This window comes from Corvus moneduloides, chromosome 2 (genome assembly GCF_009650955.1).
Source record: "Corvus moneduloides isolate bCorMon1 chromosome 2, bCorMon1.pri, whole genome shotgun sequence".
NCBI lineage: Eukaryota > Metazoa > Chordata > Aves > Passeriformes > Corvidae > Corvus > Corvus moneduloides.
In genome coordinates this window covers 36,356,982-36,382,930 of record NC_045477.1, presented here as the reverse complement: position 1 = coordinate 36,382,930, position 25,949 = coordinate 36,356,982, and the positions used below count along the sequence as shown (strand labels likewise).

Sequence of the window (25,949 nt, the reverse complement as noted above, 5' to 3'; positions counted from 1 at the left end):
CCACACACAAGCAGTAATAACAATAATAAGCTCGAATCATGCAAAGATGCTAACTAATCAAACTGGTTTGCCTGTCAAGTTGTAGTCTTTTATGATGTCCATACCTAACGAGGCTGAGCCCTTTAAAATTTTCTCTCTAAACAGGACACAAATAAAGGCTTGTTTTTGAAAAGACAATTTATCTTATTTAAAAAAAAATAACCCTCTCATTAAAAAAAGGTTCAAGGAAAGTAAGACATTTTTCATCTCGAATTACCTGTTTCCACTTTGTGTGTTTGTATACATATGTACACGTACACATAAACTTTAAAGTTTGAGTTTAAAGAGTGATTATAAAAGATTGCATAATGTGAATGTTCTGAATTCTTTGTCTACTAAAATCCAGCTTTTTGGATAGATGACAAAATTCTAATGCCATTTCAGTCCACACTTGGGTAAGAACTCCATCAAATAACATTACAATAAATAAAAAATATGTTTTCATTTTATCAAGAACATCAATTAATATAAAAATTATTCACTGATAAGTTGCACACTATTAAAATTCTGTGGGTTTGCTATCAAAGCTGTTAAAAGAATCGAACACCTCTAGGTAATGGGTAGAGGTCTCCAGCTAAGCTGCCTAGGTAAAATTCAGTATGTTCTTCATTCAAAATATAGGGACAATCCCGTCAGTGGAATGATTTACTCAAATGGGTTTAGTTGTTTGCAAGTTTGATATCACTTGCTTTGGAAAACAGACACTGGCATTCATATGCTCTAATGCTGTTGCACTTTCATAACTTCTGATTATCGGAGACATGAGATAAACCTGGATTTTTTGCATTTTAGAGTGCAGTTGTATGAAAAAAAAGCATGAACTGTGTGCTGCATTCAGATGGGAGCACGCTTATAGGTATAGAGAGACAATCACAATTATGGTAATGAAATTTTAAAATATGTATGCTATAATTAAATTTGTACAGCTCTCCTAGTATGGACACAAGAAAAGATGCTGTATATTGCTTTTGCCGCCGCTTCTAGTGATTTAACTGCATTCACACTGACTTACATGGATTAGAACCATATTACATCCAAAGCTAAAGTCACACTGGTTTAATTTTTGCACTTTAGTGGAGGCATGAAACCTCTGAAGGGAATTTTCTGACTTTTTTGCAGTCACTGGCATGTTAAAGACATCTGGAAACAAGCGTAGGGTGAGAAATTATCACCAAGGCGCTGATTCAAAAACTGTGTGTGAAACTAGTGCACAACAGAAACACTGTCCTTTCAGCAGGCAACCAAACAGAGAACAGGACTGTTGCATGAATTTTCCTGCAAAGTCTTTAGCAGCCAGACTAATCCCAGGCACACCTCGTGCTGACCTTTACATACATACGCACAAAATTTTCTGGGAGACTTCCTTCCCCCAGTCCTTACTTCATCTCCCAGCAGGGCTGCCTGCTGGACCTGGTGATCCTGCTTCCGTACGAAGGGAGAGAGCCTCCACCTACCTTGCTCTCCTTCCTTCCCTCCCCAGTCCCTCACTCCCTCTCTTCCCCTCAGGCTGGCAGGATTCCTCGGGCAGAGTATGCAATCAGTTTGCAGGGAGCAGCCGCAGCCACAGGAAAGATGCAGAAGCACAACCAGAAGGAGCATCTCTACAAGCTGCTGGTGATCGGGGACCTGGGAGTGGGCAAAACCAGCATCATCAAGCGTTATGTCCACCAGAACTTCTCCCCCCACTACCGGGCCACCATCGGGGTGGACTTTGCTTTGAAGGTGCTGAACTGGGATGCTGAGACTGTGGTACGGCTGCAGCTCTGGGATATTGCGGGTGAGTACAGAGGAGAAGCCCTTGCCCCATTATCTATCGAAAGAAAATACAAAATGTAGACCCCAATTCATTTGTACTGATCTAAAAGCTGAGAACTGCCAGTGCCTATGCAGTGAGGGAGAGCAGATAGAGGAGAGAAAACTTTAAGGGCAGATTGACATTTTGGAGTTTCCCTAAAACCAGCAGGCTCCCAAACTTGGGAAGTCAGAGAGTCAGAGTAGAACCTTTGCTATCTGATTTTTCTCCCAAGCCCTTGGACACATTCAGAGATCCAGCCACCTCTCTCCAAATGCCCCAGTTGTTTCCCTGCAGCTGACAATATTCAGTTTTACCTCCTTGGACTAACAGATCTCTATGACAGGAGGAAGAGTAACAAGAATGTCCTGTTATATCTTTTTAATTTGGTAGAATAGATGAGGCATTCAGTAAGACGATTAAAATTACTTTTATAGTTTAAAAAAATAAAGAAAATGTATGTCTGAGTTAGTTTATTGAATTATGTTCCTTCTTCCTGTCCTTCCTCTCTCTCCTACCTTCCCTCCTTCACTCCAATGAAAGCAACTTTTAATGTGTTTTGAAAAGAGAAATGTTTCTATTTGGCAATTATTTTGGTTGCTAAAAATATAATTACTCATGTTTAAATATCCTTTTTCCAACATCAAGCGAAACAAAAGATGATTTACCCTGTGCAAGGAGGAAAAGAGTAAAGAAGTCCAGATATCCCCACATGCTTACATCATTAAAACCCACAGAATTTGATATTGTTGCTGTCAGTGCTTCAGACAATTTCGATTTGGCTTCAAATTAAACACACGACATTTTTTTGCCACCCCCTTACTGAAAATTAATCATTTTTGTTTCAGTCCACAAAATAAGTTTATCTTGATGGCATATATCACATGCCGTAAGTAATGTTTTTTCATTTAGTGAATGCAGGAATCCAAATAGAACTGTGTAACCCAGTAGATTACAGCATAAAGAAGGGCATTTAAAAACTCAGTTAAATTAAGGAATTACTTTCATTAAGTAGGGGGTAAAGGTGAACATCATATCAGCTGTTAGGCAACTGTGCCAGCCTGTGGCCTGAGCTGTGGGCTCAGTGATCGAGTCTGGAACAGCACTGGGTAAAACTGGTGAAATGAAAAAATTCTTGACATTCTTATCGGCGGAGGGAGTGCCTTTCTTCTGCGCTGAGCTGTCTCATGTCTGAGCTCTGAATTTGGCACTGAGGTACTAAAACTTATGCAACAACGCTGCTTTATGCAAAACGTATAAACTCCGCTTTTTCACACACTAATACAGTCTTGTAGTTTTATGGTGTTAAATACATATATGCTCATACATGTATTTCTTTATTAAAAGTTGGAACAGTGGGGCAAACATTAGTTTTATTGTTCCCCGGTGACTGATTATAACAACAAATACATGCACTGCCAGAAAAACTTTTCTGTATGAGAAAAAAGCATTTAATAGTAAATTTTGAATGTATCAGGGACTTAAAGAATGTATTTTGCATGCCTTGTGTCAGAGATTTATTACACTACTAATCATGTGCTGGCAGATCATATGATGTAGCTTTCAGTCAGGCTGCAGAAGCAATTACACCTAGTTGTAGTACTGAATGACTAGCAGGCTTTCTGAGTTACCAAATATGACAGAGGGAATTACAGTACTGTACTAAATTTCATATGAACTGCCCAATTCAAACCATCATTGTGAAGGTCAAGACAGTGGTCAGTAATAAAAAGAGTTGCTGTCTTAGCTTTAATGACTTCTGCTTAAGGAGCTTCAGCTGTTGCTGGCTGTACATAGAAAGGAAATTCTGTAAGCAACACACTGAATTCAGACGATCATGGTGCAGACATAGAAGTTATCACAAATAAGGCATCTGGCTGGTGAGAGAAAAAGTGGTTTAAAAATGAAAAAGAAGTAATACTGATTGGAATTTGGGAGAGAATGGAATTGGTTTCTCCTGGCTGTGGCTGGTCATGTATCATCATCTGCAAAACATAAGTGAGCAATGAGAAGAGGGAGGAAAATAAAATCTCTGGTCTAAGAACATCCTCTCTTTCAGTGGAATCTCTGTTATTAGGTCAGGTTTATCTTTGGCGGCAAGGAAATAAAGTTTCAGTCTCTCACCAAGCTACAGGATGTTGGCTTAGCATGCAGGACACCTTGAATTGAAGCAAATTCTGCAAATGCATCAATAATATCTCATATCAGTAATTATATATGAATACATATTGATATATGTATGTATATATAGATATCAGGTATCATTTTAGCTCTTATATCCTTTCCCCTCTTCATTATACAGGCAGAGAACCCAGTACCAAGCATATGTGTACTCTTCCTTGCTTTTCACACTGTGGATCAGTGGGTAGTAAGTTGTTTAACAATCTAGAAATAATTTTCTCAAAAATGTTGTGAATAAAACCAGTGTCAAGCTTATCTACATTATTAGTAGGATTTATGTACATGGTGACTTCATTGGAGGAGCGACATATTCCAGCTGTGGTAGAACCAAGTAGTTTAGCCTTGTTTACCCTTTCCATACATAAGAAGAAAAAGTAAATTTGGTTCATCTGGTGCCATCTAATTAAATGTAGTTAATATTTCTGCAGCATATTTTTCTGTATTTTTTAATTTGGTAAACAAACCTAAAATTAGATCTAATAGCTAAATGCTGAAACTGCATTTATTTAGATGAGAAAGAAATGCCAAAAAACAAGGATAACTAAGCACTACAAAAATTAATTCAGGGATAATGTAGGCTCTGCATCACACATTGTTACATTAAGACAGGGTTTTTAACACATAATATATTCCTGAAACTGTGGGTGTTAGGCAGGAATAGTAGGATTAACCTTCATGCTATATGATGTTATGGTGTTTGTAACAACATGCTGTCATTAAAATCTACGAACTTATGTCTGACTCAGTGAAGTGCTTAAGTTTGAGGTGACTGAGTGTTTAGTGTTGTGTGTGGGAGGAGATATACATGATAAAATTTTCCTTGTCTTTAATTTCTTCACAACGATTCAATTTCATTTCACCTCATGTCACAAATTATCAGTTCTGGTGTTCCTGCTAAAGTGTGCCATCACCTCTACTGCTGTGTCATAAAACACTATATCTTGCTCCTCAGTCAATTTGCCTTTATCTTTTCTTTATCTTTTCTTTATCTTTTCTACTGCCTTTGTGTGCATATCCTTTAAATTCATTAACAATTTGTTAGAAGGAAAGCTTTAAAAGAAACTCTTAATCATACTTTGCACAAGGTTACTGTGGATGGGGTTGGCTCTGCAGATGCAGGCCAGCACACCACTTCTGAAGAAAACAGCTGTTGTAGACAGCAGATCTGGGTGTATTTGCTATTCCCTTCTCTGCAAGGCTGCTCTCTGTGCTACTGTCTGTGTTTTGTGCCCACACAGCCCAGAGATTTCTCTGAAGACCAGCTTTAGCTGCAGATTTACTGCAGGAAGAAGTTTTGAGTGCATCAGAGAGACAAGAGCGGGCACATCAGAGCCTGCTCCCTGATCCTTTTCCACAGCCATCTCAGCATCCTCCTTATCACTCCTTCTGAGTGGGCTGCATTATTCACTGCTACCAAAAAGACGTTGGTTTGTGTTTAAAAGGCTGGTTCTCATTTCATGAAGAGTTGGACGGATGCTTTGGGGAAAGAACAGTTCCATTACCTTTCCCTGTCACTTTCACCTTCAGAAGCTGCAGTCTTCCCACAGATACAGACGAATGTCTCTGCAGTTGTAAAGTTTTTAGGATTGTTATGCTGCAGAGGGAGTAAGCGGAAACCTGTTCAGTAATGCCAGGCACAGCACATCATCAGCATTTTAGGCTTTCAGCGGCTGCTAAGCATTGCAGCACATATGCATAAATAAGATAGTCATGGTGATTTCTAGGCTAAGTTACCTTGAAATTACTGTTCTGCAAACATAAATAAGTCTCTTGCTGTGATGGTTTTATTTCAGTATAGATTGGTGGTGGGATCCATGGGCCAGATCCTGCTGACAGCCTGCTTTTCTGCATTCTAGGGTGGTGAACATCAGCTCAAGGCTTGCTTAAGCTTCAGTCCATAAAGACAATTATTTGAATTCAAGTGTGAATATTCTGAAAGCTGTTTTGAAGTGAAAAGTAAAAAATGTTTAAATCTTCTCCACAATTTCCAGCTTCTCACTGTTGTCTAAAGGCTGTCTGTAAAGCAAGGTGGTTCTCAAAAGCATTTTTCTCTTAGGACAGCGGCAAGAAGTAGAACACATCATAAAACTCAGCATTGGGCAGTTTTAATCAATTTTTAATTTCAATTTTTGTGCCATATTTCAGATGCTGTGGTCAAGATGGTGGAAATTATCTGAGTTATAGCATTTTATTATTATTTTTTATACCTTTGTCAGAGATGAGAGTGGTTAATGAAAATTGTAGGTTTTTGTACAAATTTATGTGGGGTAAATTTTTATAAAATATGAAATTTCAGCTGTTGATTGCTTTAAGCCCATGAGCTGATAGCTTTCCCTGCTGCAGAGGTGCCACTGAAATTAGGATAAGTGTGCAGGCAGCTGCCCTTCAGACAGGGAGTCCTTCCCTTTAACAGAAATCTTGTTGCTTTGTCACTTTGGTCTCACTGGGTTCACTTCCAAGTAGAGTAGGATTCATCTGAATTAACAATTATACATTTCTTCTCAGTCCCCAACTACAAAGGGCCCCTAACCTTAGGTACCTTTGTAATCTAATTTAGGGTTGATAATACCAACATAAACCACCATCTCAGTGGGCAAAGGCCATTGGATTTGTGGGGTTTGATGCCAAGTGCCAGCGGCCTTGCAAGGGGTGCAGTAAAGTACAATGGGCCAGATCACATATTCCACAAGTTTCTGACCCTTCCAGTGAAAAGCAAAACCAATCTTCCCCTGTCACTCTTTACAGTAAAGCAGATTCTAATATTCAAGGCTGCCTGAGATACCACTGAATGGTTGATCTATCTTCTAGCCTACTTTCTGCCTAAACCATTGTGTTGCTGAAAACCTAAGGCCATATTTTGACATCTTTAATACATCAAACAATGACTATTTTTACAAGTAATTCTGCTAAATGAAAAAGTTTTAGGAACGTCATCTATTAATATAGGATTTTGTTCACATAAGCAAGAATCTGTGGAAAAAAGAGTCCTTCTGCACCCTTAGACATATTACTTAGCTCTCCAAGTTCAATGCAAATACTAAAGAGCACTTTTTCCGCAATGTAAATCAAATAAAAGTCATTATGCAGATGTCATATAACTAAAACTCTGCTTTATAAAGCACCTCTTTTTCCATTCAAAATTGCCGAATGTGTTTCTGTCAAGTAGATTCATACATTAATTATAACTGATGGAGAAAAAGACCACTTTTTAGACAGTTCATCTGGACAGCAGCTCCATTCTTTCTCTTTCTTTGAAGTGGTCTATGATGGAAATTGGTTACCACTGTCTACCTGCAAAATGCTGCTTTTACAAACATGTTGGCTTTTCTGTGCAGTGAAAATCCTATGTATCTGAAAAAGCAGCTGGAACAAGAGGAAGAATCAGTGTCACGCAATTTTTCAGAAATTTGTGGGCCACTACAAGGCAGAAGATCACAACATAGGAGCCTTTTATTCCTCTAGTAACTTCCTTCATGGTGAATGATTTCATGTTGCAAATGAATAATTTAGTTGATGTTCTGTGACACCATGGCCCACATGTCTTAGTGATCTGTGTCCCAATAAATATGTGTGAGGCCTGAGTTGTGCTGCTCTTGTATCACCTACAGTGTAAATATATCTACATCTCAAGAATTTTGTATGAGAAGCATAAAGTACCACTGAAATACAATATCCATTGAAAAAGGTTTGTATATGTTGCTGCTTACCTCACTGCTGTGTCTCTAATCAGACCTTGGCTTTTGTTTGAAGGCACCTTCTTGCAGATGAAAAAAGAATTTCTCAACAAGGAGATTATTGAATAGCACATGACTTAGCCATTCATCTGATTAGCCCACTGATAGGAATCATAAGACATTTGAATAAAATATAGACCTAAGAAATTTTTAATATGATCTCTTCTTTCCCAGAAATAAGCTATCTTGCTTTATCAATAGGACACAGTGTTTCTCTAAGGTAAAAAAAATTTGACAGTAATTTGGAGAAGACAGGCTTCTTCTTTGGTTTCTGTATCATGTGAATGACTTTCTCCTTGCTGCCACAGTGCTTAAAACCAAAGATAAACATCACAAACTGATGGTGTTGACCCCATATGTGGGTTCAGTGCTATTTCCATTAAATGAAAGTGCATGAAATGAAAGTCTAGAAGCCCAGCAATCGACACTTTTCCCTTCTCAGCCCTTCCTTACATTTGACAGCACAATTTCCATCAGATAAATCCTCCACAGGTAACCTTCCTGGGGTCTCAGGCAGACTGCCAATCTTCTTGTCTTCCTAACCTACTCAAAACTACTCACATTGAGAAACTAAGGCTAGAAACAGGTTTGCATTGAATGTTTCTATTTTCATAGCACTTTTTCCCAGCTATGGAAACACGTACAGGAGTTGTCTTGCTTAAAGGCTGCTGTTGTTTTGAAATGTTTCAGGAGTTTATAATTCTTCTTTGGATCACAGCTCAGCAGTAGACATTAGTGGAAATTCTATTTTTTATTTTCAAGAAAAGTTCTGTGTAGTTTTTTTTTTCAGGGTTCCCATGAAAACAGCAGATATATTAGCAAATCCACAGCTGATCAACATACCCCATCCTGATGCCATGTGTTAATTTGGTCATACTGTTAATCAATAAAATGATAGATATTTATAAATGTCCATGTTTGAATATAATAATGTACTGTTAACTCACAAAAAAATCTGTACTTTCCCAGAAAACACTTTGAATTCAACAAAAAAACCCATAAACCTTCTGAACAGATCTAGTATGAAACCCTCTTCCCAGATTTTTTCACTGGAGTAATGCAACTCTTCATATTGCTACTGCTGTGCTATTTCTTAGAGCACTTTCCATGTTTGTAGGCTTTAAATTCACCTTCCTCACCTCTGTGTTTTAGTTTGCCAGTAAAAGTAAATTTTATTTTAAATTTAATTTTTATATTTAAAGCAATTGCTCTGATGCCTGGTATGGCTCCAGAGCTATATTATGTACTGCTGGTTATCACTTGCACGAGAATATGAAGGATCCTCTTCATGAGTGAGCAGTTTGGTTGTGTCAGATGCTTTAGACAAAATACCAGAGTACCAAAGAGCTTCCAATCTGGTACCCAGATTTTTTTGTGACTCTTGTTGAAAGTCCTATAATGTACCAAAAGACCATCAGTACTGTCCACAGACTGAGAAATCTGGCAGCCTAATAAGGTCATTCACTTATTATTCACATATTACACTTACTATTCACTTATAATGAACTTCATTAAATTTCCTTGAGTGTTTGCTTGAAAATTCCTTTTTCATGCAATACTCTCCTGCATTTTCATACAAATCAGTCTAGCATGGTACTTATAATTATTTAGGCAACGAGTAGTTTCCCAGGGACTTACAAAATGAAGTTCTGCCTTTGGTATTGTAATCTTATAAAACCTGCTCTGTGAAATATTGACCTCGACTGGAAATACTGATTTTTACAAGGTGGTATTTTTTTCCCCTCCTACTTTCTTCATTTCACAGGACAGGAAAGATTTGGAAACATGACCAGGGTGTATTACAGAGAGGCTATGGGAGCGTTTATTGTCTTTGACATTACAAGACCTGCAACATTTGAAGCAGTGACAAAATGGAAAGAGGATTTGGACTCTAAGTTGGTTCTTCCCAATGGCAAACCTGTGCCAACAGTCCTATTAGCAAACAAATGCGACCAGGGAATAGATGTTCTTATGAACAACGGCATCAAGATGGATCAGTTCTGCAAAGAGAACGGGTTCGTGGGCTGGTTTGAAACATCAGCCAAGGTAAAGTTTCCATTTCTTTTCAAATGTTTCTAAGGACAGAGAAATCAGTTCCTAAAATAGTTCATTTGGTCTAAATGTTCACCTTGAAAAGCTCCTCCCTTGGTGGAATTAAAAGTGAATTTGTAAGTATATAGTATACATTTCTATTTCTTTTTGGTCTTTTATTGCAAAACAAGTTATGTGTGACATTCTGAAATGCAGCTGCTCTAATATGGTAAGCCAGCAGTAAAGTATGGACCTGGTCCACAGGTTACTGCGTAAGAGCCTGGGGAGGAAGATGACCCTAGGCAAGGCATAAAAGCTACCTCTTGTGAATGACATGAGGATGTTTTTTATCATTCTTAACATTGAATATTATCTCTAAATATTTATATAACCACCTTGCCCAAGAAATGCTGATTTGAGACAATAGCTTCATTGCCTTTGATTCCAGAAATTAAGTCAGTCTATTGTAGTGCTTATACAATGCTTACTGTTATAAGCTCTCATTCTCAAAAGCCTCTTCAAGAAAATCACATATCTAGGGAAGAAGGAAATATCAGTGGTCAAAAGTGCTGAATGAGCTGCTTTAAGGTTCAATTCTTTTCCTTGGTACAGATTTCCTGAGTGCATGGAAAATTGAGATTAAAATCAGAACAGGCAGGCAGACTTTCAGATTATAAAGGCCAAAGGTACATTGGTACTGTATATCAGTTTGAGATGTTTTAGTTAATTTCAGTGCATAAGGGATTTGTATTGCTGGCATGTGGAATATTGATTTGAACACAACAATTCAGTGGATATTGTGTTGATTGTATCCTCTTTTTATGAAAGCTGATGTCATCATTGACACTCTGGGGAACTTTTGGATGTTTGAAATGTTAACAGTTTGGTTCTGGTTTGATCTAGATTGTTAGTAGGCTGACAGCCAAAATGCTACATTTGATTGTTTAATTCCTTTTAAACATTTTATGTAAGGTACTTACAGATTTTGAGAGTGTATATTTGTGTTTTGCTTTTTTGGTCTTGACACCTTCTTTAAGCATTAGTATTTAAAAGATGTTTCACTTGTAATCAGCAGAAGTAACAGCAGGAGAATAGCAGCATTTCCCAGACTGCCTCAAGCATTGCATGAACTCTTAGCTGAGATTGCAGCTCTTCAGTACTTAAAAGGGGCTTATAAGAAAGATGGGGAAAAACCTGTTATCAGGGCCTGTTGTGATAGGACAAGGGGTAATGGTTTTAAACTAAAAGAAGGTAGATTTAGAATAGAGATAAGGAATAATTTTTTCTGACAAGGGTGGTGAAACTCTGGAACAAGTTGCCCAGAAGTGGTGGATGCTCCATCCCTGGAAACATTCAAGTCTAGATTGGATTTGTCTCTGAGCAACCTGATCTAGCTGAAAATGTCCCTGCCCTGGCAGGTGGGTTAGACAAGATGACTTGAAGATGTCCCTTCCAACCCAAACCATTCTACGATTCTATGATTCTATGATTCTGTGTCTTTGTAGTGAATGTCTTTGCTTTCCTACTGAATTGGTCTGAAATCTAATCGCTGTTTCTTCAAGATGCCACTTATAGGGAGAAATTTTGGTCTAGGTCAGTGTGTAAATTATGTTGCTCCACAACAGGGTACTTCCTATTCCTTCATGTGCAGCACCTGGTTTGTATTCAGGTCTGTGGTTCATCTGCCGATTTGTGTTGGGTGAGGCCAAGAGAATCCAGTGTTCCTCTTTAGGATAAACTATATTATACTATGAGAATGGAATCTGTACCATGAATTCCATACATCAATCCCCAGAACATGTTCACCACTCAAAAAGGGCGACCACATTTCTTGTGCCTGCACCTGCCTGTGCAGGTCATGACAGAAAATGAATATGCAAACAATTTTAAAGATCACAGAGAGGTTTCATGATGTTGATGTCTGGGGCAGAATTATGGAAGTATAAAAGTCATATAAAGGACATAAATTTTTTTAAAGTCACAAAAGAGGAAATCTTTCCAACTTTTTCTAAGCCACATAGAATTAAGATTTTCTGTTACTTTGAACATGAGAAATATCGAGACTCTTCTTATTTTATTTAACTCTGAAACTCTAGAAGTCCCCAGATTGCCAATGCAATCATGTAGGAACAGAAAAAAAATCCAGCTATGACAAGACTTGCTTTCAAAAGCCACTGTGAAGGGAGTGGTGAGAGTTGAGGGCACACAACTGTTCTCAGACCATTCTCTGCTGCTATACACCAGAGGTTAGGATCTGTTCTTCTGCAATCCATACACCTGATTTCCACCCAGAATTGAAGGCTTCTGACTTTAAAATTATGCAAAGAGTCATTCCAGTAAAGATGGTAGAATCACAACATTTGAACTAAATTAGATCAGAATAATTTCCCCACTTGGTCTAAGTTTTAAACTAAACTCTACACTTCCTTTTCTAAATAAAATTTATTATTACTACTATTTTAGAATAATGGATATTATACATACCTGGTATTCTTTCAGCCTAGGGCATCATAAGTAATTGAACTTGGTTCTGGGAAAAATTAATACCTAACTCTGTTCGCTACAGAGAATAGAAACTCTTCTGAAGCAGAGTAACACGGACAAAGGAGTCATCATATTGCAGCCAGCAGTTTTAGCAGTTCATATAAGTAATAACTCTGTTTTTGTGGTGCCCTGGAATAATTAGATCTCCGGAGGTTTTCTGGAGATGTGCTTGGAAATGTTAAAGCCTTGAGAGCAAACTGGCTATGATTTATGCATTTTTGAAAAACAAAGATGATTACTTAGAAAAATAACATCTTTTTGTTCTGGTTGCCTTGTAGAAAGTAGCATGCTGTATATGTACCTACCATATTTTAAGCTGTCAAGGGTTTTAAGCTTTTGTCTGTAGCACCAGAAGATTACACCCAAAAAAATCACTGTATTATTCCCTGGTGCTATTTTCTGTAAGTAACAGCTCCAACAGAAGACATTTGAGCCACCTAATGCATTCTCATGTATTAGTTTTGATTCTTACATTAATCTGAAGGAAATACTCAGCCTGTTTCAGTCTTCTGCTCCCTACAAAGATAGAATATTTTGTTTTGGAATAGTTATAGTACATGGAAAACTATCCATAGTTTTCCATGTAAGAAGGGCCTTATTGGGCACCACCACCTCACAGTATAGTCACAAGTTACACTATTGCCATATATCCGGTGGTGAGCCTGGTCTCTTTTATATCTGCATATTTACTTTGCTCATATTTATTGCAATCTGAGGGGCACATCCCCAGATAGTCACAAAATAACCCTTAATAGTAAATTCTTTAATAAATTTTATGACCAAAACTATTGTGAAAGATTCTTTCTTTTAAAGGAAGGAAACTTCTTCTTCCTGTCACACATTTAGTCATCCAGCACATGGCCGGAGCAGCTGAGAGCTCCACTCACATTTCCAAGCCTTTAAACTGTTTTCACCACCATTCCAATTCAAAGAGGTGAGCTTTTGACTTGGATTAGAAAAGGAGCAATTTCAAGCTTGTTATCACTTTATAATGAAAATGGAACTTGTGCAATAAAACAGACAAGTCAGGCTAAACTAAATGTGCTTGAAAGTACCTAATTCAGAAATAACTTGAAATGCCTTACAACTGGACATGGCTGTGTTGTGATTATGCCTGAGTTCCTCTTTTCCCTGCTGTAATTCTGCTGTCAGCAATAGAGAGTTAGATGAAAAGACAGTCATGTTTTTCCAAATTGCCCAGAAAGGCTGGTAGCTGTGCTTTTCAGGGCCTTGCAAAACTAAGTCAAGCACACAGATCCTTGTCTCCTGACCATCATGGTCTGGAGACTGATGAGCAGTCTGAGTCTCTGGGCTATTTGGAAACATCCTATTTGGACCAGGAGAATGTTATAGAATCTTTCTGCCTCTAAGAAATGTGGATAATAAGATGTCATTTATTCAGCTTTTTTTTGACAGGCAGTCCATGGTGTGTCACCATAGATTCAGAATGAGTTGGGTTGGAAGGGACCTTAAAAATCATCTAATTCTGGCCCTCTGTAGGGCCCAAATGCTGGACTAGCAATCAAAAGTCCTCTTTGCCATTGATCTGCTGTGTTACCTTCAGAAAGTCATTCTCTCCTCTATTCCAGCCTTTCTTTTAAAAGCAAGAACATTAATTCTTCCTATCTTACCAATGAATTCTGTGAATAATCCAGGATCTACTAGCCCTTGTTTAAATCACAGATTCTTTAGTTCTTCTGACTGGACAATTATTATGAAAGAAGAAAAAAGCAAGCTATGCAGTAGACTTACAGAGGAACACAATAAGCAGTTCTGATTTCCATAAAGAAAAACAAGATTTGGACAGGTATTTGAATTAGGCTGACACTCTGATCTGCTGATCTGGAAACTTAAATCCAAACAATCCATTTGAGACTACAAGACCCAGTTAGGGATGTGTGGGTCCCTAAATTGTCTTTTTAATTCACTGTAAAAAAGTCTAACCAATCTCACTGTACAGTCTTAGAAAATATTTCAGATTCTGCCATAAAGCAAGAAATAAAGCTGACGCTTAAGGCAGGAGATTTCTTTTCAGATGTACAATCACTCTGTGCAATATTCTCTGCAGAGTTTGTTTCCTGATATGAAAAGGAGCTGATTCAGATTGTCCTATGGGTGTTAGAGCTATCCTGTAGCTCTCTGGATCACTTTCATGAAATATGTTATTTACTGCTGTCCCAAAACCGGAAATTCAGAGATTCACAAAATTGTTGCGATTGGAAGGTCATTTAGTGAAATAATTTTGTTGCAGGATATTCATCCAGCTGTAAGAATTCAATCAGAGAAATTATCTTGTTCTCAGAGTTGCAGTCACAGCGGTTCACATCCATGAATTTCATGTTCCTGCATCCAGATGGCTTTTAACTTGTATGGTTGTGTTTTTGTAAAAACACCACCACAGAGTACTGCACACCATCTTAATAAGGCTCTGCTCCCAGCAGTTTCCAAGGGAGTTCTGCTGAGGGAGCATGTGGAGCCACTCCCTCACACTGTTAGCTCCAGGGGAGCGCAGGTTAAAGCATCCTTAAAGTCATTTCCTTGCTCCTGGATTTTAGTGCATTATGGAAATAAAATGTGGAAGCTATGAGCTTCTCACTAGGCTCCTATCTAATACCTGAATATTTCACAATTTTTAAATGTTTACTTATGGGAAGTAAATTTCCTTCAACTGCAGTAGTAGTCTAAGGTCATGTCTCTCGGCAGCGCTGATCTAGAGTTCCCCAGGTGCACTGCGCCTGCATACACACTGTTCTTCACCCTGGTTTTCAAGGTAAGACTCAGAAGAGTCAGATTCAGTAAGAGGAAGAAACTATCAATGTAAAAATGGAAAAGCTTTATATAAGAAAACAACCACATAGACAAATCTAAGATATATGCATGGTAAAGAAACAAAAATTTCATTCTTCTGAAAGTGAGACAGGCCCTTAAAACTAGCAAGGGCTTTTGTTCTTCTACAAAGAGCTAAGTGTCAGTCTAATCTGTTGGGACTTATTTCATATATTAAAATGGAATGTCCTAAATGTTAATGTTCTGCATCTGCAGTAAAGATGGCAGATAAGGGGGAAGGTAATCCAGAATGCAAAAAAGGTTGCTGAGCTTGTGTACTGCTTTGAGTCACATTCAATAATGTATTTATTTTCCCTTTAGTTGATTGTTGATTACGAGGCATTATTTCCAATAGCAATCAGTTCAAAAGTTTTAAATAATGCAGCTCTCTTTCCCTGCCCTCAGTTGCTATCCTTTCCATAAAACCACCCTTCAAAAGAACATATTTGAATAAGATCGATCTACAAAGCAAATGCTAATTTCATTTACGTCCTCCAGTGTTCCTTTCTGGCTTTCAGAGATTACTCAGAGTTATTTTCATTGCCTTGTTTTGTTTGGTAATAGAATAAAGAGTAGCATGTTCTGATTTTCACTTTTGCATTCTTTCTTGATGAGGCCAGGAGAAAGATTGGCACAAGTAGTCAGGCATCATCACAGAAGCAGGGTTTAGGTCCTTGCTCTGGCAGATTTTGGGAGGGTGATGCAGGGAAAGTCACTTAGGGATGGATTCACAACTCAGCTCTTGCACTGACTGGGATAGTGTCTCAGATGCTGGGACTCACTGAGGCACACAGAAATGTGCTAAGCACCTCAGGGAACAGGGCAAGGCAAGATGCCTAGGAAAGGGTTTTATAAAGGCTGGCATGCTGAATCAGGAGCAGAGGACTGAAAGTCACAAAGACATCATGATATGGGTAAAATCCGTCCTTTTTGGTCTTGCAGTAAAAGCTCTCTCTTGGGAGAGAGCTTTTCTTGAGAAGGGAAAGTGTTGCATTCCTACCTTATCATGCAAAGACTTCATCCTATGCCATCTCCCACTTTCCAACTAGCCACCATGTGCTGGACCAGGCTTCATGCAGTTTCCTCTGTTTGTGGCTCTGCTTTTTCTCTGTTTGACAAATGGTCATAGCAGCACTTCCCTATCACAGAAAGCTGCTGTCCAGATAAACACACCAAAGGTGCAGTGCTGAATACCAGCCTTAAAAGCAATATAGGAAGACAGTGTCCCCTGTGTTTGGAGAGCTCTGAAGGTAAAAGTGGCCTCAGAGGAGGCTGGATAGCAAGCACTACAGGGACGTCTAGTACCGTGTCAAGAGCCAGATAACACCTGGATGTATTGCTGTACAGAAATAGCTCCACCAAGGAGGCAGAGGAGGTCCCTCAGTATGACTCAAAAAATTTGCTCAGAACGTGGAAGGAGGTTATTATAAACAAAAGCAAAACCAAAAGCAAATAAAAAGAGGAGAGGAGAGAGGAGGAGAGAGGAGGAGAGGAGAGGAGAGGAGAGGAGAGGAGAGGAGAGGAGAGGAGAGGAGAGGAGAGGAGAGGAGAGGAGAGGAGAGGAGAGGAGAGGAGAGGAGAGGAGAGGAGAGGAGAGGAGAGGAGAGGAGAGGAGAGGAGAGGAGAGGAGAGGAGAGGAGAGGAGAGGAGAGGAGAGGAGAGGAGAGGAGAGGAGAGGAGAGGAGAGGAGAGGAGAGGAGAGGAGAGGAGAGGAGAGGAGAGGGGAGAGGAGAGGAGAGGAGAGGAGAGGAGAGGAGAGGAGAGGAGAGGAGAGGAGAGGAGAGGAGAGGAGAGGAGAGGAGAGGAGAGGAGAGGAGAGGAGAGGAGAGGAGAGGAGAGGAGAGGAGAGGAGAGGAGAGGAGAGGAGAGGAGAGGAGAGGAGAGGAGAGGAGAGGAGAGGAGAGGAGAGGAGAGGAGAGGAGAGGAGAGGAGAGGAGAGGAGAGGAGAGGAGAGGAGAGGAGAGGAGAGGAGAGGAGAGGAGAGGAGAGGAGAGGAGAGGAGAGGAGAGGAGAGGAGAGGAGAGGAGAGGAGAGGAGAGGAGAGGAGAGGAGAGGAGAGGAGAGGAGAGGAGGAGAAAAAATAAAAATAAAAATAAGCCTGAACTTCAGCAATCATCACAATTCCTGTGGTGTTCTTTTGTAGGACAAAGCCACATGGGAGATGACAGTTATGGCATTTTAAGAGACCCATTGAAAGACATTGTTTCACTCCACTGTCTCACCTATATTTTCTTGCTTTTTTGAAACATAACTAATGTTATTTTTAGGTATAATTTAGGCTGTTTCCATGTCTCAATACCATTAGTAGGGTGTCTGTGTTTATTCCTCTCTGTCCAATCTTACACTCTGATTGTTGGTTTCTTTGTATTTGAGTGGATTTTCACTTTCTTTTCTCTTTCCTCCCCTTAATTGCCTTTGAACATCTCATGTGCTCTAAAATCACCAGGCCTCTGGATGTCTATGTTTGGATAACAGATCACCTTCTACTGTCTGCAGCTGCTTCACTGCATAGCAGAATACAGATTTTTCTTTTGCAAAACACACTATAGGAGGAGAGGTGGAGAAATAAATATTTCATTAGTCAGACCAGAATACAGCAATGTCTGATCTGCAGATCTAGGACACCACAGGATTAAGGTTGTAACAAAAGGCAATAGTAGCATCAGAAAGGAAGTGGTCAAGGCAGGGATCTGGGACAGCAGGAGTTGCTTTTTTGGCCTGACCACAGGCTTCTTGCAGCAGGTGACTTAGCATGTCACTTCTCATCCATACCCTGTGCCAGCTGTCATCTGAACCACGGGAGCAGACTGGAGCTGGACACAAGGTAAAAACCAGCTGTGCTGTCTGCCGGGGTCACACTTCCTCTTCCTACCCTTGTACCCCAGCTGAAACTGTCATCCACACAGCTTAAATGGTTCTTATAAATGTTCAGGATGAGGAAATGCCTCTCTACACTCAGGACAGGAGTTTTTACTTTTTATTCCTTCCCTCTCTCTCTTTTTTTTTTTTTTTGTTGTTGTTTGAGCACTGGCTGAATCTTTTTTTTTCTTCTGAATTTTTAGGCTCATGTCTGGCACGTGGACTTCCGTCTATCACCATCAGGCATGAGGGATGTCCACCTTTACCCATTTCATGCTTTTGTGGGCTTGGTTCCTTCCGCCTTTCCCAATCCTGTAAAATGGTAGCCTCTGACAAAGAGGGGTTTTGTTAATACATCTGAACATTAATCAATTTGGGCACAATCTTAGATAGTCCCTAAGACATTCTTGAATAAGCACATGCTGCCGTTTCACGACAGAAGCAGCACATGGGTAAATTAAATGCTCACCAGTCCATTAGCAAAGACAAACACAATGCAAAAGGTTTTTACATTTCTGGTTTTGTGCATTTAACAATCCTGTTTTGGCATCAGTTTTCTAAGCAGTACTGAGAGATATTTTTCATTGTCTGTTTTTTCTTTCTAATAAAATTTCACAGTGGTCTGAAAAAGATTTTCAGTGCATGCTTGAGGAATTTTCATATCTTGTCTGAGAGGCGCGTGATACAACAGAATCTCAGTACAGAGATGATTCCGAGTTCCATGTTACTTTCTAGGGGTTACTATGTAGATTACTTTTCTAAACATTTGGAGGTTTGCAGCCTACTGATATTCTACAAAATATTTAAGTTCATGTATGTCATTGAAGAAACCTGTGAAATCTTGCACTAATTAACATTTTCAGCTAGATCCACGGATTTCAGCCCTTTACTGTGGGGCAAAGGGATGGACAATGGAATTCGTGGAGTTTTGCCATTTATTTAAAGGGGATTGGATGAAGTCAGCCTAACAGAATCCATTCCTTTAGTTTTTGATTTTCCTATAAATGTGCCTTCTGTACTGAGACACACACATTTCTTTCTTTTATATCTAGTTTATGGCCTCAGTACAGCAGGCTCCAGATTGCCACCCAGAGGGACCTGGACATGCTCAAGAACTGGGACTAGATGGCATTTAGATATCCCTTCCAACCAAAACTACTCTATAATTTGGTGATTCAGCTTGAAAACCTGGGTTATCTTAGGTTGCTAATAAAACATTATATTTATTGAGCAAGAGTAGCGTGTGCATATACACAAATGTGTACATATATACTGGTATGCATTTCCATATGGTTGTATGTGGCTGTGTGATACAATTTTCTAGCAGATTGAAGCTACAGTGAATTTTCTATCTCCTGCCAATAATTAGACTAGAAGAGTGTTTTTTATGCCAGAAAGCCTGACTTTTCATTCCAAACATACTGGTGGCTGTCATTAAAAAAAAAATCTTTACTCAGTACTACTGCTTATTTTCTATGCTGTGTTGAGCTGTGTCTCAGGCTGTTGATCAGGCTGTCTCAGCTTTATTTATTCTAAGAACAGAGCAAGGGTTGCTGCAAGTTAAATGTGCAGTTGATGTAAGGCACATGTAGGAAAAAAGGTGCTTTAGCTTTCATTTTTAACCCCTAGAGTGAGGATTTCTGTCCTGCAAATGAAACCAGTGGTGATATACCTCTTCTGAAACAGTGCATTGAAGATAAGTCCCTCAACAAGAAATAAGGGAGGACTCCAAACCATACAGAACTTTTTTTACTGTTTTTGAGTAATTTGAGATTGTATCATTTATTCAATGAATCTGGTTCATCACAGTTTGGTTCTGGTTTGATCTAGATTGTTAGTAGGCTGACAGCCAAAATGCTACATTTGATTATTTAATTCCTTTTAAACATTTTATGTAAGGTACTTACAGATTTTGAGAGTGTATATTTGTGTTTTACTTTTTTGGTCTTGACACCTTCTTTAAGCATCACAGGTTTCATTGTGAGCATTGCATAGAGAAATCTTCTTGAAACTGTAGAAAAGGCTTTAAAAAATAAGTGCTATGAATGTATGTAATTGCTGGTAGGTAATTAACTATTTGGAAATGAGTAACTATTATTCAAGCAGTGAAATATAGGTTTTGGAGCTTTACCTCAGGCATTGGTCTTCAACACCTCTGCAGAGTTAGTTTTTTTTTAGTTTATCGAAGCAATCAAATCACCAAGAGATTGAGGTAAAAAATTTAAAGTCAGCTCTGTGTACATTTTAAAAGAGCTATGAATCATAATTTATATAAGACTTAACTAACTTCAAAACTCCAGTAAGCATTATTCAACACAGTCAATTTTTGAAAACTGTTTATTAAGGTAAGTAAACTTTTGATGTTGCTGAGAGAAGAGTTTAATTAGGCACAGGAAATATGCAGCGTGGTTTAATTAATATTGACTAATCAACCTCTCTTTTTCTTTCACTTGCAGGAAAATATAAACATCAATGAAGCTTCCAGATGCTTAGTGAAACACATAATTGCTAGTGAGAGTGAACCAGTTCAGTCTATTGAACCAGATATTATAAAACCACACTTGAATTCCTCCAAGATTGGCAGTTGTTCAGCTTGCTTTAAATCCTAAGAGACTTCCAGACTATTACAAGAGCCGAACAACTATGATTCACAATTTATACTTTATTCAACGAATCCAGCCTGCCCACATTGTCCCTAAGCAGATTGCCATTTTCTCAAAAATATATTTAAACTTTTCCTTTTTTTTTTTCTTCAGCTAAAATTTATTATGAGCTGTTCATTGATAGCAACTATTCAAAACTCTCTTTGGCTACTGGTCAAATAAGACTCATGGTGATGGCTGTGTTTTCCTATTTGGGTAGCGCCAGTGATATCAAAACCTATTTCTTTGCCATGTTGTTTCTGAAAACTCCTATTTGTGATGTGACTGCAGCAGCACCCTACTTGTTCATTGATTTCCAGGATGCTTTCTCAGTACCTTGACCAGGCAAACATCATTGCTCTTTGTCACCCCTCAAACTTGAATGATCTTGTGTCATATGAGGAAGATGATGATGACAATGAAAATTTAGCTGTTCAGAAGGAGACACCAAGAATGCACACAGTTAAATCACCCCATTGCAAGTTCAGTCTCCTGGATGTAGTGACAGGACTGAATATGAAGGAACATTTCACATCATTCAGCTCTCCAGAAGATCTGAACTTCCAAGACTGATGAAGTATTGGCTCCCTTTTTCTGAGGAGTTACATTCTCGCGGTTGATAGCATTATCTTAGATGAAGCAAAAGGGAACAAGTCAAGGGTGAGGGGTGACAAAACAGGCAGTCAGGGGTACAGTCTCACAGGTGAAGCATCTCAGGGTTTTCAGAAATGTTATCTATTCTATAGAGCCAGCATATCCTCTGGAAAGCCCACATTGATTCTTTCCTTTCCTCTCCTCCCTCATGCCACAGATATGCGTGTGTGTTTAAACTGTGCGTATTCTGTAAGTCCTTACATGCATCCCTTCATTATGTTTATGCTCATGGGAAAATTCACCATCCACACTGTAACATACAAGCAGAACTTTTCAGGAATCCATCTGTGTTGAATAGCAGGGTATTTGCTTTCTGAAAACATTCTTCTAAAATGTACATGAACGATCACAGGGAGCAAGCAAAATGAAACTGTCTTAAGAGACTCTTCTGGAAGGTGTGAAGAATTTACTGAACCGTACTGTGGAAATGAAATGGTTGATTTTCAACAGCTCACAAAAACTGCAGGTTGGTGGGGTCATTCAGAGAAGTGTGTCTAGACAAGAAGTCTTGACATCTGGCTGCAAGCCCCTTCAAGACAAATTTTGCCTCTCTCCTGCCATAGAAAATTCACTTGCATTTTCTGTTCTTACTCAGACTTTTCCTTCTTAAGGTGTGAACTCTCAGTTGCAGGAACCGTCTTCAGAGATGGGTTCCTCTTCTTAGAGAGGTGTAGCAGCATGGAAGGGAGGAGACAGAATCTCATGATGCCTTATATTTGCAGATGTCACTGCAATACTTCACTGAACACTTAGTTGGAAATGAAGGAGTGAAATTCTCAGTCTAGTAAATATCTGCTGCATAGGAAAAAAAATTCCTCAAGCTGACCTTGTAATGTCAGACCTGTGAGGTTCATGTGCCTGTAAAATTCATCCTACTTGGCAATGTAAGGTTTATGTTTGGACTCAGAGTTCTTTTGCAGCCTAAATGATTCTATGACTTTGTGCCTCTATCACTAAATGTTCTGTTACCGTATAGGCACTGCAGAAAAGAGCTATGTTTCTTTCCCTGGAGAGCCAGGGACAGAGACATAGCTCTTTATGTGCTCTTCCTAAAGCCTTCAATTTTCCTCACAGAATTTTGGAATAAGAAAGCAAGATCTTTAGTTTTAAAAATAAAAATTCACATCCAGAATTAATCTGCACAGACATGGATGTATGGATACATATCTATAATGAGCTGGCTTTTTTGAGAATAATTTTCAAGCTGTCTTGACTGCTTTGTTATTTTTAATACCTGTGTTAAAGATCCTTTAACTCCTGCTGTGATCTGTGTCAAATTCCTTAAGCTTCCTGCCTCAGTTTCCTCACCTGTCAAACAGGGATCTCTGTACACACCTACCTCACAGCACTCCCTGAAAGTTACTGTTGGCACCGTGCTTTGGAGATACATGTCCTACCAAACGCCAAGCTCTGCTACTGCTCAGAACGAAATATGAGTGCCCTCTAGCATAAATACATGGTGCTGTAATGTCTTCGTGTTCTACATCTATCAAAGGCTTGCCTGTGCTACAAAAATTAGCTACAATTATTCCACCTCAGTTAAGCTGGTCAAGGTTATAAAGCAATGTGTGACTGCATGGATGATCAGATTGGCTGCAGATGGTCTGCAAACAGAAGCTGTGGCTGCAAAAACATCATGGTACTAGTTTAATAATCTCAGCAACAAAGCTGCAATTCAGAACTAGTGCCACATCAGTTGTTTCAAATGTAAAGCATTGTTTAAGTCAAGTCATATGGGTGACTTACTAAGGATAACAATTCATATCCTGAGCCAACACTGTGGAGAACACAAGAAACAAGATATTTCAGATAGCTTCTAAAGGGCTAATTTTTCATGAGTTGAACCCCATACTTCACTTATAAGTCTGTGGGTCTCAAGTGACGCAGAGGAAGTTGCCGTTTCATCCAAAAATTATTTTGTGCTCGACTCGCAACAAACATAGCAGTACCTAATGTGTTTTACTTATCCTCATATCACCTCTATTTGGTGGCTTCCATCAATACTCACTAAGCATAATGGGAAATTCCACAAGACTTTGACAGCTAGGGCTAAAGATCTGGTATAACACTAATTAAGACAACCCTGTATAAATAAAACAATTAAATGACATATAGAGATTTTTCATTATGCACTCTATTGTACAAACCTGCTTTGAAGTATGAGCTCATAATCTGTTCCCCGTGTTTCTGTTGTGTCAGGTTGTACTGCAGTCATTCATCTTGGGCAGATTTTCCACCTCTGGTAGATGGTGGACAGAGTGTGGCCAATTGCTAGACTAAGGACTATATAAGTTCTAAAGTCATACATTTTTACACCATGAGAATTAGAACAGTATCACAAAGAATCAGGCCTCCTTAGGAGGTTACATAATTACATATGTTCATTTTTATTTCTACTAAAGTGATAAAAATCTGTCAAGTCTTCTTCTATAACACAATAAATGTGTGAATGCAACCTGAATATCTAGCAAACAGAGCCTTTTTAGAGGAGGTTGTTCTAGGCAGGCCAGAATAAAAGCTTTAATTTAGAATTAACGAGCTCAGTTTGTGCCAATACCCTTTTAGGAAATGTAAAATTTAATTATACTGTGTCAGTCCCTAACAGGTTGGATTTCCTTAGGTTTTTTTGATGCACTCTGTGCTATGTCCTCTTTGCTGGTCACCAGGGACCAGGCATCTTAATCACAAGCCCATTTCAAAATTAAACATTTTCCCTTTCTGTTTGCAATAAGTAATGAAAGATGAGTCTCTGTTGCCTTGCAAATGGGCAAAGGTACTGCAAAGTGGAACTAAAATTAATTTTCATTCTAGTTCTCCAAATACGCCCCTCTGGGTGTCCCAGCACCTCAAACCTCACGTTGATGAGCTAGGGAGGTGCTGGACATGAGAGATCAGCCCAAAACACTCAAAGAAAGCAGTGGTTGAACATCTTCACCCCCAGACATCATTTGCAACACCAGTAATGACAGAATGTCTTTCATTTTCCATATTTGAAGCTCCATACAAACAAAACCTCGTGATCCTAAATACTTTGGGAAGCATATACATATTACTGATAGGAAAATGGATGGAGTGAAAGATAATTGCTCTGTTATTCCAGAAAGATCATAATATATTTGACCAGGTTCTGCTTTCAATAGAAAGCCATTTGGAAAACTGAAAATCAGGCTTTTTTATTCTTACAGACCATTTTTTTCAGATAACGTATTTTCATTAACTTTTCTGTTCAGGAATAGCTGTTCCAACAGTACTTTATGCATTCAGCTTGAACTGTTGTACATCAATATTTCATCTTCAGATTTTTTTTTTCTGTTTTAACCTACCTGACTATATAAAATGGGGAAGGAGGGAGAGAGGGAAGGAGAATGTGAACCTTTAAACAGCTGTGTTGTTTTACTTCTTGAAACAGCTTGTTGAGCTGGATGAAGTGAAATTGGTAAACAGATGTGGGAAATGAACTTAGTGTCGATTGCCAGGAAACAGTCAATGAAAATATCTTTTACTGCACCAATATTTATGCATGTGACCGCAGGTTCTACTGTAATAAAAGATGGTATTTCTGACAAAACATGGAATATGAGTAATTTGTAAAATTCATTCATTAACCACAGTAGGCATATACAAGTATCCACAAGCTAATTCAGCTTTCCTCATATGTAGCCAATTTATGACATATATATGTCTATTTTAATAATTTAATTTAAACTGCTTACTTTCTGTACAACTTCTCTTTTAAACCATCCAGGTTAATGTTTGACTTTGGTTAAAGAGTTACATATCTGAGACAGAAACTTTCCACCTTTTCTCCCTATTTTATATCCAATTCCAGATGCAACATTTTTGGCTCCAGCTCTTCAAAGAACCTCAGTTCAAAGTTTGATTTTACAGGCAGAATTTTTGGCTCACAAATTGATGCATCGTCAGTTTGGAGGCTCATTAGTAACCGCAGGCTTAATTCTTGGAAGTCTGGTTGGGTAAAAAATGGCCTAAATTTGTAAAACAGGCAGCTTCATTTCTAGGATATGGTAACCACATTTTTGTTCAGCTGTCAGGACAAGCTGGTACCTGCAGCAATGTTACACACTTGACTTCTCATGATTCCGTAGAAATATAAGATTTTTTTATTAATTAAAAAAAACCAAAAAAGAGGTGATTGCATGCAGTGTGGGTCTAGTACTTACTTTACAGTTTTCAGCTTTTCTGCTACAAAAGCAAAACCGTTAGCATTCTGGTTTCATTGGCATTTTTAATAGTGCAACCTGACACTCTCACACCCCATGGCTGCAGATGCTACAAGACCCTCAACAAATCCCCAGTACTTGGTGGCACATTTGCAGCTACACTGACCACATCTCACAACAAGGAAATATATTTGACTGCACAATTTGGGAATATTAATTTCCTGAAAATTATCTCCTTTACAATTGCAGTGCATCAGATGCCTAATTAAGATTGGAATCTCTGTGTCCCATGTTTCAAATGCAGCAATAATAGCTTACAAAGATGAGGTATTAAACTAAGAAAAGCCACAACCCACTACTCCAAGGAGTGGAAGCTGAGCAAATGAAAATCTCCTGGTAGGCTTCTCTGCAGGTCAACAGCAGAAAGTTCTTCTAGTCTGGTATTTGCCTGGTTTCTTCCAGGAAA

At 38.8% G+C, this 25,949-nt stretch overlaps 1 protein-coding gene across 2 annotated transcripts; it reads left to right on the top strand.

Moving 5' to 3' along the window:
- Positions 1-1,359: 1,359 nt before the first annotated feature.
- On the top strand, positions 1,360-24,877 carry RAB38 (RAB38, member RAS oncogene family). Of its 2 annotated transcripts, none has more exons than XM_032099122.1 (3): positions 1,360-1,816; positions 9,512-9,792; positions 18,210-19,605. In XM_032099122.1, exons 1-3 carry the CDS (start codon positions 1,612-1,614, stop codon positions 18,330-18,332), a joined length of 609 nt encoding a protein of 202 aa, XP_031955013.1. In that variant the 5' UTR covers positions 1,360-1,611; the 3' UTR covers positions 18,333-19,605. The 2 variants fall into 2 exon arrangements, with proteins under 2 accessions (XP_031955013.1, XP_031955012.1); XM_032099121.1 differs by lacking the exon at positions 18,210-19,605 and adding an exon at positions 20,463-24,877 and having other exon boundaries at positions 1,375-1,816.
- The last annotated feature ends 1,072 nt before the right edge of the window (positions 24,878-25,949 follow it).

Bases quoted from the DNA above. Each gene is read 5' to 3' on its own strand.
- RAB38 (XM_032099121.1), top strand. From the start codon at position 1,612: ATGCAGAAGCACAACCAGAAGGAGCATCTCTACAAGCTGCTGGTGATC. The intron at 1,817-9,511 runs GTGAGTACAGAG...TTCATTTCACAG, and splicing joins GCAGCTCTGGGATATTGCGG to GACAGGAAAGATTTGGAAAC. The intron at 9,793-20,462 runs GTAAAGTTTCCA...TTTCACTTGCAG, and splicing joins GGTTTGAAACATCAGCCAAG to GAAAATATAAACATCAATGA.